Source organism: Macrotis lagotis, chromosome 1 (genome assembly GCF_037893015.1).
Source record: "Macrotis lagotis isolate mMagLag1 chromosome 1, bilby.v1.9.chrom.fasta, whole genome shotgun sequence".
NCBI lineage: Eukaryota > Metazoa > Chordata > Mammalia > Peramelemorphia > Peramelidae > Macrotis > Macrotis lagotis.
This window is the reverse complement of record NC_133658.1, coordinates 821,008,251-821,027,819: the sequence shown is the minus strand read 5'-3', so window position 1 is coordinate 821,027,819 and position 19,569 is coordinate 821,008,251. Positions and strand designations below refer to the sequence as shown.

At 36.2% G+C, this 19,569-nt stretch overlaps 2 protein-coding genes across 10 annotated transcripts in view; one reads left to right on the top strand and one right to left on the bottom strand.

Moving 5' to 3' along the window:
- The window catches only part of LRRC63 (leucine rich repeat containing 63), a 50,839-nt gene extending 35,371 nt beyond the window's left edge, over window positions 1-15,468 (bottom strand). Inside the window, exons 1-5 of one of the 4 annotated variants that reach the window (XM_074217093.1) lie at window positions 15,450-15,468; window positions 15,199-15,267; window positions 5,736-5,951; window positions 578-1,168; window positions 299-373 (exon numbers count right to left, since the gene is read on the bottom strand). In XM_074217093.1, the coding sequence (XP_074073194.1) occupies window positions 299-373; window positions 578-1,168; window positions 5,736-5,826 (757 nt within the window). In that variant the 5' untranslated portion in view covers window positions 5,827-5,951; window positions 15,199-15,267; window positions 15,450-15,468. The other 3 variants (XM_074217092.1, XM_074217094.1, XM_074217091.1) reach the window with 3 other exon arrangements.
- A 163-nt stretch (window positions 15,469-15,631) lies between these two features.
- LCP1 (lymphocyte cytosolic protein 1) overlaps window positions 15,632-19,569 on the top strand; it is a 109,262-nt gene continuing 105,324 nt past the window's right edge. For 4 of the 6 annotated variants that reach the window (XM_074217089.1, XM_074217086.1, XM_074217087.1 and 1 more), the window contains exon 1: window positions 15,633-15,762. The gene's annotated coding sequence lies outside the window, so the exon portion shown is untranslated. Of the gene's footprint in view, window positions 15,763-16,539; window positions 16,669-19,569 lie in introns of all 6 variants that reach the window. The other 2 variants (XM_074217085.1, XM_074217090.1) reach the window with 2 other exon arrangements.

Genomic DNA, 19,569 nt, shown 5'->3' with positions numbered 1-19,569 from the left:
AATATTCTATTATTTATTACATCTATGAGATCAAGATTAAGTGAAAATTAAAACACAAACACTAAGATATATATATATATATATATATATATATATATATATATATATGTAGGTCTATGCTTAAAGGTACATGTTATTTAACACTAAAGAATACACATATCCAAAACAAAATATTTCTGTGTCCTAGAAAAGTTTGAAATTTGTGCTCTTCTCTATTCCTTGCCTCTCCTTGGGCAGTTAGTTTTGTTTTATTTTTTTTTACCTTGTCTTATGAGAAATGGCTACATAAATAATTTACCTGTAAAACTGCTAATGTTTTCTGATGATATGGATTTTTTGAGCTTTGATTTCTTCCTTTTATTTTGAGACATTTCTAGAAGAAAAAAAGAGTTGTGTTTGTTTTTTAAGATGGGGACTTGGGAACTTGGGGGCAATTCATATGCTTCCTGTGGGTGGTCCCATTCTTTTAAATTGAATATTTCCTTGGGAATGTAAAGTCATGGATATTTCAGAAAAATTCATAAAATTTTTGAAGAAATTAAAGGCTACCCATCAGATAGGATAAGATGAATATTACCTAAGATAGTATTTGTATAAGGCCTTCTTGGTAAAGTTGCTGATAGTTCATCAAATGAAAAAATTTTGTTTGATATTGTATTTTGGGGGGTTCTCAGTCTTTCATACCAATCCATTTTTCCTTTCTTGTACATACTGTTATCCATGTATTTAGAGGAATATATTAAAGATTCATAATCTGAGTCTGGTGTTGCATGCTCAAGATCATGTTTTATGAAGCTGGATGATCTTAAAGGTGTTAGAGTCTCTGAAGATATCCATTGCTCATTTGACTTTTCTGAAGCACTGTCGTGTCTTATCAAGTGACGAGTTGGCATATAGAAAGGACCACCATAATCCTCTTTAATGTTTGAAAATAACATATAAAATTTTGTATATTTCCTTAAAAACATCTTTGGTGCAGTATCTCTATATCTTTTTAGGTGACATTTAAGGAGGAGATTTTTAATATGGATCCGGGATTGCCTTCTCCTCTTTGGAAATTTTCGAGGAATTAGAATCTTCTCTAATTCAATTGGAAAGAGTCTACTAGGATGGGGTTTATGAAGATCTTGTCGCTTGGATTGCTGGTTAATTGTTGCATCGGTGATAGCTAAATTGGTAAAGAGAAGAAATAAAGAAAAAAGAAAATTGAGATTATGTTTATTAATCAGCATGTCATTTGGTTCAGAAAATATAACAAGATACCCGAGTTAATATAACATATATTCAGATTTATTCATTCATGAAATTATATTTAATAGAATAGCCCTTGATGACTAGATACTATGTGCATGTGTGTGTGTGTGTGTGTGTGTGTGTAAGCACAAAGACAGGAAAGGAAAGGTTAGGGAGAAAAATATGAGTTAGATAACAGCCCAAGATAAAAATAGAAGAGCTGTCATAGATAGTTATTGATTAAGTGGCAAATAAATAGTACAGGTAGTCAAGGCTAAAAACTCAAAGCAATGAGAAATTTGCTATAGGGTAAACCATTAAGGAAGGTTTTTTCAAGGATGGAAGACTTGATCTGTTTATGAAGAGCTCAACGTGAACTATTAAAGAAGAGAGGATAGGACATCTATAGCTATTCATCTACCATCTTCAAGTTGCTAATTTTCAACTCTACAATACTAGTTCCTCTGTTCTGGCCAAGTTCTAACTCTATGTGTCTAATTACCTTCAGGACAGCTTGAGGTTCTGTCATTATCTTTCAATCTCAAGTTAATATTTCATGACTTAAAAAAAAATTCTAATGTGTCTAAAATGGAACTTTTTTTCCCCCTTCAAAGTTATTTTTCTTTTCCAAATCCCCATTCTGTTCATGGCACCATCATTTCCCCAGTTCCAATAATAGGGATTCAGATCTTGGAATCATCTTCAATGGCTTCTGTTTCTTGCTTCCTCACAAGTAATCAGTTATAAAATCCTATTAGTTTTTCTCATAATGATTACTTGGTCTTGTGTCTTTCTCAGTTCCATTAACAACAACCTGATCTTGAACACTCATCATCTTACTATTAAAATAATAAAAGAACCTCTTGTAAAATAGCCTCTCATCTTTTTTTTTCTTCCATCCTGGGATAGTCTAAAATGACAACCAAAATCATCTTCCTTATCTGTTTTATTAGTGTCACTCTCCCATTTAAATTTGTAAATAGAATCAATCCTCAAATATTTGCATGTTTAACTTTCACAACTTCAAAATGTGTGTAATTTTATTAGTAACCTCATTTTTTCACTTTCATGATGGCAGTTGTACACATTTCAGTTGAGAAAAAATGAGAAGCCCAATGGGCAAGTTTGTGGCACTTCTGGTATCCTACCACATACTTCACTGATCCCATCATTGATCACAGACTCAAGGTTAAATGTCAACTTGCCTCTACTCTGATCCCATACTCTGAGATACTTAAAGGATCTCAAATACAGACTTTCCTGTTGGTTTGTTTCAAGCTGGTTCATTCTTCCTGATCTCCAAATCACCACAAGCCACGAAGGACAGAGTATGGAGGTGATGTTGGGACCTTGAGACCTTGAGACCTTCTGATGGCAGCTACTAAAATCCCAACAACCTCCTTGTAGCCAAGGTAGAAAAGTTGACAACAATATAGGAGACACTACAATGCTTTCTCACTGTCATCTGATACAGTGGAAGGAAAGATTCAAGTTGGAAAAGTTTTAGTTTTAAGAATTTTATTTTCTATATAATATTTATAAATATATATTATGAGAAATGTTAAATAATATATAATATATAAATAAATTAAATGTCATTAATAAAGACTTATTGGGTGAATATTATATATTATAATACATTATAAAACTAGGGGTGGCTAGGTGGCACAGTGGATAAAGCACTGGCCTTGGAGTCAGGAGTACCTGGGTTCAAATCCGGCCTCAGACACTTAATAATGACCTAGCTTTGTGGCCTTGGGCAAGCCACTTAACCCCATTGCCTTACAAAAACTAAAAAACTAAAAATAAAAAAAAATTATAAAACTTAAACTAGAAAATACTATAGATTTCATGTTTTATGATAAATGAATATTATCTGAAGAGGTCACAGAATTCTGGGGAATTATTAGCTAGAAAAAAATGTTTTAAATGAAACTAATTTTATTTTTTCTATTCTATTTTGTGGGTTATTTCCATGGTTATTGTGTTAGGAAAAATGCATATTATCAGAATTAATGTTTTTGTTACAAATAATTGAATGCAGAAAAGTGGATTTGGGTTTTTTTTGTAATCTCTAGCTAAAGATCATAGATCTTTAGGTCACAGGAACCTAGTCCTCTATTTCCTATAGATTCAATATACAAACATTCACATTTTTTACTTTTGTGCCATTTTCTAGGAACTTTTGTGCCTTGTGAAAGTTGAAAATTGGCCATAGTTCCTCATTACCCATCAACTTGAGTCCACTTAGTGTAGTGTCATGCTATAACTGTTCTATCCATTCATTTCAATTACTTTACAACATGGAACTATTTTAGACAGGTTATTCTTTTTTATTGATAACAACCTTTCATACTATTTACTTTGCCTGAAATGTTCCCCTTTTCTTCTCCACGTAATCCAAAGTCCACATTTCCTTAAAATCCATAAGTGAAGAACACTAAGTGGGAACTCACCAGTTATTACTGATCACTACCTACTCAAGGACTTTAGAGATAACAAGACAGACAACAACTTAGTTTAGGAGCCTCCACTATAGAACCTTGGGTGAATCAGACTTATGATTTGAAGGTCAGTTAGCAATGAAAAGAATCCCGGGTTGTCATAAAGTGCTGAAGATGTCAGATTTGTCATGTATGGATACAGAGAGGGAAAGAGATTGTGCCATGTTTGTTTGTGAATAGAAGTTAATCTCCCTGTTGGGGAAAAAATTGGAGGAATATTCTTCATTTTTCAATTTAGCTGAGAGAATATTTCATTATAGAATGTATAACATGTTTAACATGAATGAAATGTTCCAAGAGGAAAGCAAAGAAGAAAATTACCAAGGTGGTAATGAAAGAGTTTAAACCAGAGTTAAGAGGTTAAAAAATATTAAAATGACACTAAAGAGGGATGGTAAAAGAAATGATAACTACTGAGGCTATACATGTGTTTGAGATTCATCACAAGGAATGTATTTAGAGCCCAGGGGTTCTAACCTGGCATCGGTAATGTTGTTAGTTGTCAAATTAAAAACAAATCTTTCAACTTGTTTAGTTTCTTTGGTAATCCTGTGTATTTTATTGTTTGCATTTAAAATATTATTCTGAGAAAACATCTTTAAGTTTCACTCAATTGCTAATGGAAATCCATTACATACAAAAGAGGAATAGTGTCTCGGAACTATACTCTCCTAAATCTAAGCAACTCTCTTCCTCCATTTAATTAAAGAGAGAATCCAAAACTGCTAGAAAATGCAAAGAAATTTATTATTCCCCTCCCAAAAAAAAGATGTATTCTAGTAGTCATTGTTCCCTGATGAGATGTTCAGAGCTAACTTTGTGCAGATATATGCCTTATCTAGAGATATACTGCTTTCATGATACATATGTCAGCTGGGTACTTAGAACTCTGGGATTGAAAGGAGAAGAAAAAAACATGTTTTCTTTATATAGAAAGATGTCTTTACTCTACTGCTGATATTCATAGAGGAAGGGTAATGAATAGGTATATCTGGAAATAGTGACCTGATAATAAATATGGAGGATATTCCAAATAGTTTAAAAATTAGGCATTAAAATTTTTGTGACATTCCATATATTGTGTGGTGGTTAGTAGGTTGGCACAGAGGAAAGACATAATTGTGATGAAGGATTTCAATTCTTTGGATGTAAATTAAATTTTTTCCCCTTATTGTAAATAGTATCAATTAGAAAGACAATCTGATTACTTCAATATTTATGTGTATATATATATTATAGATAGCTATGTAGGTATCTATCATTTGCATATAATTGTTTTCATATTGTCTCCTCCGTGAGACTGTTGAGCTCCTTGAGAGTAGTCTTTCTTTGTATCCCTAGAAACTGGTTTGTTGATTTGATTTAACTAGGAAATGAAGGTATATATTTTCTATCCTTAAATTTAACTGATGTGACAAGACATAATTATTAACCAAGCATTTCTGTAAGCTTCTTCATTTGTGGTGGGAGGAAGTCATATGTGATGATATCTAGATTTCCTTTTATATCTAGGTTCCATAAAACTGGAGGTAGAAAAAGTGATGATGTGATAAACCTGCTTTAGAAAGATAAATTTGCTAGATGTGTTGAGGGAAGCTGCATAGAAAATCAAACTCTCAGGCAAAGTTGAGTGGATGAGCCACATAGGAAGGGCAAATGGAATAAAGACTGGCACAAGAACTGAACATGTACATGTTTAGAATGTTTAGGAGAAACAGTACAATGATTTGTCTAAGGGAAGTTTGTGTTGGATTGAAGATAATACCCCTAAATGCCATCCAACTCTAACCCAAATCCTAACTCTATCCTAACCCTAACCCTAAATGCTTCCCAACTCTAACCTTAACCCTAACCCTACCCATAAATTGGAATCAGGGTTCCAGGCAATAAAATTTATTTTATTCCATATTCACTTTAAAAACTCAATTGTATAATTTACTTTTATTATCAGTGCATAATGATAGAGATTGAGGGGCTTCGATGATTAATATTACATACCTGGTTCAGGGCTTTCTTTCTTTAGTTGAAGTGGTTTAGGTTGAGTTTTTGGAGGCAAAGGCTTTCGAAGGAGTTTTGGCAGAGTAAGCATTTTATTTTAAATTGATTTTTGTTCTTAGCATACCATCTTAAGTAGAATTGATGAGGTTCGGAAATGTTCCATTTGTAACCCCAAGGTGGCTAATCAAATCTACATTGTTTCCTTACATTGTTTCTCTGAAATGATAAAATGAAGTATATAAAATAAATGTGTAAATGTCTTGACATAAAACTTTAAAAATAGTTTAGAAAAAATATGATTAAGTTTATAGGATTAGTAAAATTTGTGCACTACGTTTTCTGACACTGAATGATCTTTCTTACCAAAATAGAAATCCTTACTGCCTAGGGGATGAAATAATAGAAGTATCTTCTAACCCCAAAGTAATTACATTTTTAAAACCTAGGATATGGCATTAAGTATAAAATTTGGGGAAGTAAAGTTAAATATGTTGAAAATATTTTATTATTTTGTTTGCAGTTAGTGGTAGATGCCAACAAGGCTAATTATTTCAAAAATTCAAAAATCTTTCACTTAAGTCTTACTTTAAAAACCTCATCATAGCTTGGAGTTCATCCTAGGTTCCTAAGGCTATGGCAGGAATACAACATTTAGTAGGCCTTATCAAGATAGAAAGACTTTGAATAAAGATAAATAATGGCTTGCTGTCTGAGGACCAAACCACTTAATTTTAGACTGAATCATTACCAGATTGATTAGTGATTTAAAATATATATATCTTTATAGGCAGCTAGTTTAGACTGAATCATTACCAGATTGACTGGTGAAATTTATATATACGTGGGCAGCTAGCTCACAGTGGATAAAGCACTGGCCTTGGAGTCAGTACAGGAGTTTGAATACAGCCTCGGACACTTGACTCTTTCTCTTGGGCAAGTCACTTAACCCTAATTGGTTCACATCTAGAGTCATCCTCCAGTCACCCTGATTCATATCTAGTCCCCGGACCCAGATGACTCCAGAGGAAAAAATGAGGCTGGTGCCTTAGCACAGGGCCCCTTCACTCAAATCCAATTCATGTGCTTGTCATGGCATCACCTCCCTGATGTTGTGGTCTTTGAAAATGAAGGACAGGGACAGCTAGGTGGCGCAATGGATAGAGCACTGGCCTTGGAGGCAGAAGGACCTGAGTTCAAATGCGATCTCGCTTAATTCCTTAGCTGTATGATCTTGAACAATTCACTTGACCCCATTGTCTAACAAAACAAAAAGAAAATGAAGGAAAAATATTTTATGTGTATATATATATATATATATATATATATATATATATATATGCACAAAAAACATATATAGGTATGCATGCTTAAACACATATGTGTGGGACAGAAATTCTGAAAGGCTATCATTAAATCATGGAGGGATTATAATCTGGGAGGGATTTCATCCCAATGAAATCACAAACTTTTGACATGTAATTGAAGGAGCTTTAAAGTTATTTTATAGTAGCAAAATGGATAGAGTATTGACTCTAAAATAGGAAGATTCCAGTCTAAATGTGATAAGACGCTTACTAGCTACTTAATACTGATCAAATCATTTAACTATGTAGGCTTCAGTTTCCTCCACTGGAAAATGGAGCTAATAATACCTACCTCATAGAGTTATTTTGAGAGAAAATGAGATTGTGCCTAGGATGTAATAGTAACTTAATCTTTCTTTCCTTCCTTCTTCTTTCTTCCCTTCTTCTTTCCTCCCTCCCTTCCTTTTCTCCTCCCTCCCTTCCTCCTTCCCTTCCTTCTTTCATTTCTTCCCTTCCCTACCTCCCTCCTTCCCTTCCCTTCCCTTTGCTTCCTTTCTTCTTTCCTCCTTCCTTTCCTTCCTTCTTCCCTTTTCTTCCTTCCCAATAATGATCTTTTAAAATGCACAGTTGCTAATATCTTAAAAACTCCACCCTCTTCTATATGAAGGAAGCTGCTTTACAATATATTTTAAAAGATCTCATTCTTTTTTTTCTTTATTGTGCATGGAAAGATTGATCTGAGAAACTTGGTATTAGGTAGCATAGGAATATAAACGCCTAATGTCTAACTTCCCTCTTTGATGGTAACCAGCTTGACATAATAAGAGTACTGGATTTGGAGTAAAAATATGTAAGTTTGAATTTTAACTTTGGAACTTACTAGTTGTGGTGCTGCCTCTCTGGACCTGTCCCTTTTATCTCTTGTTCATACTTTGGAACTAAACTACACTTTTTAAAAATCTAATTCTACATCTTCTCAATAATAATAAAAGACCATTGGTTGAAATATATGCATCAGAATTCTTGCAACCCCAAGATACAGATGCACGTGATGGATTTGTATGTTTAGGTCCCTGGAAGGGTAAATTCAATAAGAGGTGGGTGGGTAGGGGGAATAGAAGGGTGGAAGAGGGAAAATGTGTTGTATGAAACTAAACAATGTGCACAACTCCCATAATATTATTATTGTTTACATGAAGAAAAAAATGCCTTTGTATTTTTGAATATGTTTGCAGTTACTTTTAAAAGATAAAGCATGAGTTTATGACCAAGGAAGAGACGGAGAACATCATTAAAAACAAACTAGATAATTTCAATTACATCAAATTAAAAAGCTTTTGCACAGACAAAACCACTGTAACCAAGATCAAAAGAAATGTAGTAAATTGGGAAACAATTTTTACAGTTAGTACTTCTGACAAAGGACTCATTTCTTTTTTTTAATTAAAGATTATTTTTATTTTGAGTTTTACAATTTTCCCCCTAATCTTTCTTCCTTCCCCCACCCCACCAAGGGAAGGCAATTCGACAGTCTTTACATTGTTTCCATGTTGTACATTGATCCAAATTGAGTGTAATGAGAGATAAATCATATCCTTAAGGAAGAAACATAAAATATAAGAGATAGCAAGATCAGACAATAAGATATCAGGTTTTTTTCTAAATTTAAGGAAATAGTCCTTGGTCTTTGTTCAAACTCCACAGTTCTTTCTCTGGATACAGATGGTATTCTCCATTGCAGACAGCCCCAAGTTGTCCCTGATTGTTGCACTGATGGTATGAGACCATCAAGGTTGATCCTCACCCCCATGTTGCTGTTAGGGTGTACAATGTTTTTCTGGTTCTGCTCATCTCAGCATCAGTTCATGCAAGTCCCTCCAGGCTTCCCTGAAATCCCATCCTTCCTGGTTTCTAATAGAATAGTGTTTCATGACATACATATACCACAGTTTGCTAAGCCATTCCCCAAGTGAAGAACATTTACTTGATTTCCAGTCCTTTGCTACCACATACAGGGCTGCTATGAATATTTTTGTACAAGTGGTGTTTTTACCCTTTTTCATCATCTCTTCAGGGTATATGCCTTTGCATATCTCTACAGAGAACTGAGTCAAATTAAAAAAAAAACCAAGTCATTCCCCAGTTGACAAATGGTCAAAGGAAATGCAAAGGCAATTTACAGATGAGGAGAACAAAGCGATCCATAGTCATATGAAAAATTGCTCTAAATCACTACTTATTAGAGAAATGCAAATTAAAGCCACCTCACACCTCTCAGACTGGCCAATATGACCAGAAAGGACATTGATCAATGCTGGAAGGGATATGAGAAATCTGGAACACTAATACATTGTTGGTGGAGCTGTGCACTCATCCAACCTTCTGGAGAGCACTTTGGAATTATGCCCAAAGGGCAACAAAAATGTGCATATCCTTTGATCCAGAAATAACACTACTGGGTCTATACCCTGAAAAGATGATGAAAAAAAGGTAAAAAACATCACTTGTACAATAATGTTCATAGCAGCCCTGTTTGTGGTGGCAAAGAATTGGAAACTGAGTGAATATTCATCAATTGGGGAATGGCTTAATAAACTGTGGTATATGTATGTGATGGAATACTATTGTTCTATTAGAAACCAGGAGGGATTGGAATTCAGGGAAGCCTGGAAAGATTTGCATGAACTGATGCTGAGTGAGATGTGCAGCAGCAGAAGAAAATGAGAGTGATAATGTGATGAGTGTTGTAGATTAACAACAAATTCCAACAGTGCAACAATTAGGCACAATTTGGGGATATCTGCAATGGAGAATACCATCTGTATTCAGAGAAAGAATTCTGGAGTTTGAACAAAGACCAAAGACTGTTATCTTTAATTTTAAAATAAAATTATCTTATTATGTAATTTTGCTATCTCTTATATTTTATTTTTCTTCCTTGAGGATATGATTTCTCTTTCATCACACTAAACTTAGATCAATGTATACCATGGAAACAATGTAAAGACTAACAGACTGCCTTCTGTGGGGGGTGGGGAAGGGAAGGATTAGGGGAAAATTTGTATAATTCAAAATAAATAAATTTAAAGTAAAAAAAGATAAGCATGCAAATATTGAATTTTGTTGACTTTATTTGGTATTGCTGAAGAGATTCTAAAAAAAGGTTTAGAGGGGTGGCTAGGTGGCGCAGTGGATAGAGCACGGGCCCTGGAGTCAGGAGTACCTGGGTTCAAATCCGATCTCAGACACTTAATAATCACCTAGCTGTGTGGCCTTCAGCAAGCCACTTAACCCCATTTGCCTTGCAAAAAAAAAAAAAAAAACCTAAAAAAAGAAAAGTTTAGAGTTCTAAAAATATTTAGAAAGCATTGTCATTTACTTCTTTTTTTAGTTTTTTTTTTTTTTTTGCAAGGCAAGGGGGTTAAGTGGCTTCTTGCCCAAGGCCACACGGCTAGGTGATTATTAAATGCCTGAGGTCGGATTTGAACCCAGGTACTCCTGACTCCAGGGCCCGTGCTCTATCCACTGCGCCACCTAGCCACCCCTTGTCATTTACTTTTAATGCTTTAGTATTAACTTTAAAGCAGATAGTGATTTTCCTAAAGTACTAATCTCACTATTTTACTCCTCAATCAAATTAAAAAAAAAAAACAAGCCTCTTCTTTTTGGTTTTTGTATACTTTACAACCTGGCCCTGTCTGCTCATTCAATTCTTACACATTATATCTCTTCAGACATTCCATGGTCCAGCCACACTAGCCTCCTTGCTCATTCTTACTTAGAATGCTCAGTTTCCCATCTTCCCCAGGTGTATGAATGGCTGTCCCTCAGTCTCTTCCTCTTTCAACTCACCCTCTTGGAATTCCAGTCTTTCTTCAAGACACAGATTTCTGCAGGAATCCTTTCTCATTTCCTTAAGCAGCCAGGGCTTTCCCTTCTAAAGTTACCTTATTTGTCCTCTGTATGAACATACTGCCTTTCCAAACTCCTTGAGGACAGGAACTGTTTTCATTTTTTCTTTAATCTCCAACACTTATCGCATTATCTGATATATTGCAAGGCCCTGATGTTTGCTGATTGGTTTTGTTTTATTAGATGACTGTAATCTTCTATCATCCTGTTCCATATTATTTTACAAATAAGTTTGTATTAAAAACTGTTATTGCTTTTAGCTGTTAGCTGGTTTCTGATTTCTGTTCTTACCATTCCTAATTAAGCAGAATTGAAGAGGCTCTGTAATGTTCCAATTGTAACCCCAAGGCAGCTAATCAAATCCTCCTCTTACTTTGTGTCTCTGTGTCTCTAAGTATTAAATACTTAGAAATCACAATTTGTTTACAGGAAAAAACAAAATAATGGCTTAAAGTATTTTAGAATAATTATGAACAAGTTTACAAGATTAGTAGAATTTGTGATACTTTTCCCAACATTGAATGAACTTTCTTTCCAAATCAGAAATCCTTACTGCCAATAGAACTTGAATTGCCTAGAGGACAAACATAATAGAAGAATTATCTTCTAACCCCAAGGCAGAATTTTAAAAGCTAGGAAATGACATTAAGTCTAAAATTTAGGGAATTGGCAAGGAAATTTTAGTTTGCTGCCTTAGGTGGGTTTAGGTTATTTTTTGACATTCTAGAGTGTCTTTTATTTTCAAGTCAAACTTTTATGGGAAGTGAGGATAATTAAGCTTAATATTTTTGTCTCTTACCATTTCTCATTTTTCTACATCAAAATCAAGTCTCTTCCCTCTTTCTCATCCCTATTTGAGCTGTTTTTTTTTTCCTTAAGAGGTATTGAAATTATCCTCAAGAATAAATTGGCTGGGGGAGCAGCTGGGTGGCGCAGTGGATAGAGTTCTGGTCCTGGAATCAGAAGTGCCTGAGTTCAAATTTGACTTCAGACACTTAGTACTTATTCAGCTACGTGACCTTGAGCAAGTCGCTTAACTCCATTGCCTTGAAAAATACAAAAACAATTTAAAAAAAAAAAATTGGCTCAGAGGCCCCAAGTCATTGAAATCTCTTCCGGATCACCTGAGTACAAAAAAACAAAGAGAAGCTCCTCTGCAGAGACTGGGAAGTTGTGCTCAACTAAATCAAATCTGATATCCTCACTATGAATCCTTGTGTATATAATCTCTAGGCTATGGCTTGGACAACTTGGAGAAATGTTGCCTAGTTAAATAAACTCTTAGGTCCCATTGCATATCTTTTATAATACTAAGTAAATCTCTTTCATTATTAGTTAAACCACACTTCATTTTATTTTAATCTTTAAACTAAATAAACAAAGAGGTAAATGGCTGGGTGGCACAGGGAATAGAGTGGTGACCCTAGTATCAACAAAACCCGAATTCAATTTTGACCTCAAGACTAGCTGAGTGACTGTGGACAAGTTACTTAAGACTGTTTGCCTCAGTTCCTCTTCTGTAAAATGAGGTGAAAGAAATGTCAAGCCAGGATAGAGTGGTGACCCTAGTATCAAGAAAACCCGAGTTCAATTTTGACCTCAACTAGCTGTGTGACTGTGGACAAGTTACTTAAGATTGTCTGCCTCAGTTCCTCTTCTGTAAAATGAGGTGGAGAAGGAAATGGCCAAGAAAACAGTGAAAGCAGGTCAGAAAGAGTCTGAAATGACTGAACAATAACATTGCAATCCTAAGTAGTCTTCATAAATGATCTTCCTATTCTATTTCACACTTCGCACAGTTACCAAACTGTAATTCTTAAAGCACAAGGCTGATCATACAGAAATAACACTGGCTTTGACTTCAGAGGATCTGGGTTCAAATGCTATCCACTGTTAGCATGGCTTTGGGCAAGGTATTTAACTGCTTAGTGCCTGCTTTCTCATCTAAATGTAAAATGAAAGAGTGGAACTAGCTAACCTCTGAGATTCCTTTGAGCTTAAGATCTAAGATTCTGTCTCTCTTCTGCTCAAAAAAGTTCCAGGGCCTCTCCTTTGCCTCCAGGATAAAATGCAAACTCCTCTGTTTGGTATTCTAAATCCTTCACAGACTCTAATTTACCTTTCCAGATTTATCAGTCAATCCCTTCCAAGTATTTAACATTCTGTCAAAACTAACCTGTTTGCTCATCCTTCCATTGGTTATCCTATTTCCACTTTGTGCCTAAACCTAGGCTAGCTCCCAAATCTGGAATATATTTCCTCCTCACCATTAATTCTTAGAATCTCTAGCTTTATTCAAAGTCCAATTTAAATACCATCTTCTCCTTTCCTTATGCTGTCTCCACAATTACTACTGTCACTCTTCAAAGTACTTTAGTTTTGCCTTTTATTAATTTAATTTTTAATTTATTATTTTTGTCATTTTATTATATTAATTACTGTCTTTCTCCATGTATAAGATGCACCCTTTTCCAAAAAATTTGGGGTCTGATATAGAGGTTGTAGATTTTTCTTACTTGCATTTCCCCCTTTTTCTGCACTTTTTTAATGCTCATTGTTTCTTATTTGTTATCAATATAATAGGTTATGTTTTGCCATGCTCTGCCCAGAAGAGACTCGGAAAAGATTTCAGTACAGTGCTGAATTCAAGTTCAAAGTGATCCAGTTTGCAAAAGTAAATGGAAATCATGCTGCTGAACATCAGTTTGGTCCCTCTCCAAGAGGAGAAAACTATGTGAGACTGACTAATGAAGAAGAAACCCAACTGAAACTGTCTGGGCAGAAGGCCCTGAGAAGCAAGTCAGCCAAATGGTCTGAGTTAGAGAGGGAATTGAAGAGATGGATTGAAGAGCAAAGGGTCATTGGAATTCCTGTGTCCACAAAGATGGTTCAGCAGGAGGCAAGAATTGCTGATGAAAAAGAAGTGACCGATTTCAAAGGAGAAAATAATTGGTGCTTCAGGTTCATGAAACTGAATGGACTAATCACGTGTCCACGCACCAGATTTGCCCAAAAGATGTCTGAAAGCTATGAGCAGAAGGTCCTTGAATTTCATGATGAATAAAACTTGAGTTCAATAACTTTATGTAATACAATTTTTTTTTCAAATTTTTGACCCCCAAATTAAGGTATGTCTTATACATGGGGAAATACGGTATATGTATGCTTCCTTAGAGATTATCTACTCCTTGCCAGCAAGGACTGATTTCATTTTTTGTCTTTGTCACCCCAGTATGAGGTTAATAAAACCTTGTTAATTGATTGGATCTTGTCAAGTTCCTCTCTGAATTTCTTGATTTCTCTAGCATGTCTCAAAGCAGAAGCTGCAAGATTCTTCATACTGGTCATTTTGGCTCACGAACACTAAAGGATGGGATATCTCAGGAATTCTTGATATATATATTTCATTGCTTTTGGGAGATTTCAAACCAACTCTACTAATCCCATTGTTTTTTTTTCCCCCAAGGCAAATCTACATCACTTTTCCATCTTCAGATTTCCTTTACTGAGAATATCAGTTCTGATGTGGCTTATTTCTTCTGCTAGGCTGTCAAGTTCTCAGTCATTACACAATGACCAAAAGATCACAAATCCACATCTGACAAGAAGCCCAGAGGCCTTCTAAAACAATTTCCCCTCCCCTCTTGAGTTAGCCAAGAAGCAGGATTTGAGTGATTTGCCCAAGGTGTTCTAGATAATCAGCCAATCAGCATTTATTCATGGCTTATGTTGTGACGGTGTGCTAAGTAAGAGCTGGAAATACTTCCTCTTTTCCCTCCCACTGTCAGCTGTATAATATTTAGAATAATGGTTAAGCTAGTGTTAGGAGAAGTGCTTTCTTTTCTCTGTCTGGTAGTTCCAGGGCCACTACAGTCACTACAATGTGGGAGTGGCAGGGAACTGCCAGGTCTGTCTTTAATGGACTCCAAGGGTGATCATCTCCAAAGAATTCATTACCCACTTGGCCGCCCAGTCCCCCAAAAGCTGACTCGATCCTCTATCAAGAAACAGTAGAACTTTTGCCCAGTAGGTAGAACCTGTGAAGAACTTGCGAAATCCTGGTACCACTTCATCCGGGATGCTCTCCAAACCAGGCTGGGGAATCAGAACTAACCAGAGGGAGTGGGAATGAGGAGGGCCACGGTGACCCGTTTCTTCTATTTGTTTTGCCTTAGGAATTGCTTTTGAGGAAGGAATATTTGGGAAAGAAAAGGGAGAAGGGGAGGGGGAAGCAGGGGAAGGCTCACCTCCCCCGGGAACGACTACGGGTGAAGGAGTTATTGCCATCGGGGTTCTCGCCTCTCTGCCCTCTGATCCTGCGGGACAAAGTAAAAAAAAGTCTTCTTTCATGGGGAAACGGTCCACGCCAGCTCAAACTCCCTGCCCCTCCAAGCCCCGGGGCCAGTTTCTCCACCTGGACCACTCTTCCCTCGCCCAAGGTCAGAGTCCCGCGTCCTTAGAAACCGGCCCCTGGCAACAGGGGGAGCCCGGTCCTCACCTGCGGCTGCGGCGCGTGCACCTTGGAGGCCGGCGCGCGGGCATCTGTGCCAGCAGGGCTGAGAGGAGGGACGAGGCTGGGGCTGGGCAGCCCTGGGCAGGGCTGGGAGCCTGGAGGAGAGGGCAGGGAGGAGGAGGAGCGTCCTGGAGAGGAGCGGAGGCGCGCGGGGGGCTCTGCCGCTGCGGCACAGTGCGCCCACGGGTGGTCCTCCACTGCATGGCCACGGCGGGAGAAGAGCCCAGTGCCACATGCCCCTGCTTTCCAGAGCCCTGGCGAACACCATTCTCCTCCTTCCTGTGACGCTTCTGGCCCGGTAACCAAGCTCAGTCGCATTTCCCCTTGTTTTCTCCAGCTTCCCCCTGCAGGATTCTCTCCCGACCCCGAGGCTTTCTGCAGTGGGCTCGCCAGGCTGCTGACTCCTCTGCTTGGGCTGTGTTTTAAATGCAGCCGGTTCTGGGGTGTTGTTAATGTTTGCTTTAAAAAAATCCCGGGGTACAGGACATCTGTAGGGCGAACCCCAAAATGTGAGTTAGGAACTTTTTCATCTGTCTCATGCCGAGGATGCTGGTGTTGCCTTGGTGTCTTTCTTGTCAAGTTGTTTGCTGGGTAGGGTGTTGGTGTGTTTGTGTGTGTGTTGTGTGTTTTTGTGCCTGTCGACCTAGATGGCTTTTTGAGATTGCGAAAGGGGAAGGTTGCAAATTTTTTTTTTCTTTTTAAAATCCCCACTCGGAAATAAAAAAAAAAAGGAAGTAATAGGTAGATATGTAAATTCCATACTCTGGTTACAGGAGAGAGATGGAAAATTACAAGTTATTTCTAGTCTTCTAAGAAATGGAGATGCATCAAGTTTAGGTTAACAGGTGCTGAAAGATTAGGTACTTTCCTGTAAAATATTCAACAAGATTTCCTAGAAACTTGTCTAAACAGGTTTAATGAGAGGATTTCCATATCCGATTAATGAAGATTATTCCTCTATTTATCATTTCTAAACAAGATAATTTTTCTAATGATATTTTCTCCATCTCCATGGTCGGTCCAAGAAATGCTTTTCAACTGTTCATCCTTTTTTTATTTTTATTTTTTGCCCAAGGCCACACAGCTAAGTGTCCGAGATCGGATTTGAACTCAGGTACTCCTGACTCCAGGACCGGTGCTCTATCCACTGTCAACTGTTCGTCCTTTTGAGGGTTAAAGTATAAATCGACTTCCTTCTTTGAAGGTTAGTTGCATTCTCAGTAAGCAGTCATCCAAAACCTTGGCCGTCTGACTTTCCCTCTGTGCTCCCTTGCTAGGTGATTAATCACAAAGATAGATAAGACTCCGATCCAATTGTTAGCTTTTGCCCTAGAGAATGTTTATTAGATCGGATGTTGGGGAAAAGGCAGGAAATCTCAAATGTAAACTCGAAATAGCGTTTCCCTGATGAGTTCATTTATAAATAATTTTTTTGTCAGAGAAGTAAGGTAGGAGAGGAAACATGCCTGTTTAAAACAAATTTTTTAAATCATGGCAAAATGAGAACCAGGATCCTGGGTTATTTTGCTTTTCTATCTTTGAAAATCCATTTTTATCTGGGAAAATTTTTATGGTTTTCAGTTTGCCTTATGCTTGCCCTGTAAATTCCATTAAGAGTATATAGCAGAATGGAAATGAAAGTGATGTACTTGGCATGATTAAGAAATGCTTTGTCATCATGGAATCAAATCTTCCCTCTTTTCTAGGTGTTTTTCTTAGTAGATAAATACCCCAAAAAGTACTATTGACTTAGTAACTTTCATGTGTTTTCCATTGTATTTTGTCCTGTTATACAGTTTGAGAAAGCACCATACATAGGAAAGCCGGATTTCAGGGGTAGCCTCATAATAGGAAGCACCTACCAATGTCTATGTAAATAGTATGCATTTACAATGATCATATATTGTTTAGATTAGCAAGCCATTTCCATTTCCAATTCTTTGTTTCAACAACTTCTTTAAACAATGAAGATTCTCCATTGACCTAGGCAGACAGGTGTTCTAGGCCTGGTTCAGAATTTATAGTTGATCTCAGATATTTCACTAGCTCTGTGACCTTGGGCAAGTCATTTGAAGCTTGTCTGACCCAGTTTTCTCACCTATAAAATAAGGATAATAACAGTAATAATAATAACAATAATTGCATCCACCTCACAGGACATATAATAGATGATATCAAATGCTTATTTCATTAGTTCCAATTTAAATGGAATAAAGTATATAATTAGCTTTCTCATTTGTTCTGTCAGTGGTGGTACTTGCTGTTGGTCAGAGCCATGTGAGGTAACGTGTTAAATAATACCACAACATGTCTAAACAGATTGTATTAAAAAGAGCCTGATAGTCATGAGCTCCAAGGTTGTACACATCCTGAACCTTTATATACAAAATGAGTTAAAAGCTTTATACAAAATGCAACTCGACCAGCCCTTACAGAGTGTATTGATTTTGAACATTTAATTTGCTAGTACTCTGATGGCTACATGAGAATACTGTAATTAGTATTAGAAATTAGTATTAGAAATCATCACAACTCTCTTTGTATACCCTAAAAGAGAAATTTTCTGACAGATTGATATTAGCTAACAACCCAAGTTTTTTGGAATTTACTGAAGTGATTTGTGCATTATTTTACACTTTTTAAGTTTTTCTTTAATTGTATGTCAAGTGAAGAGTTAAGACAGACTTTTACATCTTTAGAATATTGGCAGATTTTGAGAAGGGAACAGACTTTGCTGACATCATTGAATAGACTCTACTTATGGGTAATTTGTTAATTCTTCATTTTACTTTTGCTAATGCAGCCATCATATAAAATTTTCATTTCTCCTTACATGCAACCAAGGAACATTTCAGGAGAATTATTTTGCTCCTGGTTTCTGGTTGTTATAAAAGCTTTTTGTGGTCTCAATTTGAGTGTTTATATCTGTACTTTATTTTGATTCTCCATAGCTTACAGAGATGATTTTGTTTTAAATGATTTTTAATAAAATATTATTTTAAGTAGATGCTTTTCTGAGTTTTTTTTCAATGTTCTACCATAAAGGTAACAATTTCTTTTCCCATTGGAAGAGGTTACAATTTTCTTTTACTTTCAAGCTGATTAATATTCCTTTTCCCTTGTTTTAGATGAGTTCATGGGGTACCTTTCAAAGAAAACATTATAAATCACTCCAGCAGAATACTTAGGTCAGATATTTAAAAGAAACCAGTATTTTTCCCAGGGATAAATGGAGGGTCAGTTATTTCTTTTTAAAAAATTTCTTAACTATACATCTAAATAAAGATTAGATATTATAAGAGGTTTTCAAAAACTTTTCATTTGGCACAAGGTTAGAACTACATAAATGCTTCCTGGTATTATAATAATAATAATTGATGTATATAGTGGACTTTAAGGCTTACAAAGTATGTGACATAATATTCAATTTATCTTCAGAATTCTATGGGGAGGTGCTAGAGGTGTTAACTCCATTTTAGGAATGTAGTTAAGTGACTTGCCCAATGGAAGTGTCAGAATAGGAGGTGTCAGAGATGTTATTCAAGCTCACATTTTTCTATTACTTTCTACACTTGAAAGAATTATCACTTATTTGCATCCTAAGAAAATACTCATCCATGGTGATTTTACCCAAACAAGTGTTAGCAACATCAAAAACATTGATTAGCAGTTACCTTTGTAGTTATAACTCTATAGGACATATCTTGTCAAACAATATAAGATGCAGAGAAACATAACATTTTCGGGTTAGAGGCCCTTGAGTGATCATCTTGTTTGATTCTCATAGTAGGTAGCATGATATAGGGACTCTAACTTTTGCACTATGTGACCCTGGGATGAGTCATTTTTATTTCTTTGAGATAGTGTTTCCTTTTCCTTAAATAATAGGTATGATACTTGCACTGTCTACTTCACAGCATTGTAGTAATGGAAGATTTTTATAAATTTGAAAGCCCTTTTGAATGTGAGCCACAATTATTTGGCAGATGTAGAAACTGAGATTCAGAGAACCTTTGGAAATGACTTGCCCAAAGACATTGTTAATAGAATAACAGTAATAGAACCCAGATTTCCTGTCTTCGGGGGGCAACTAGGTGATACAATA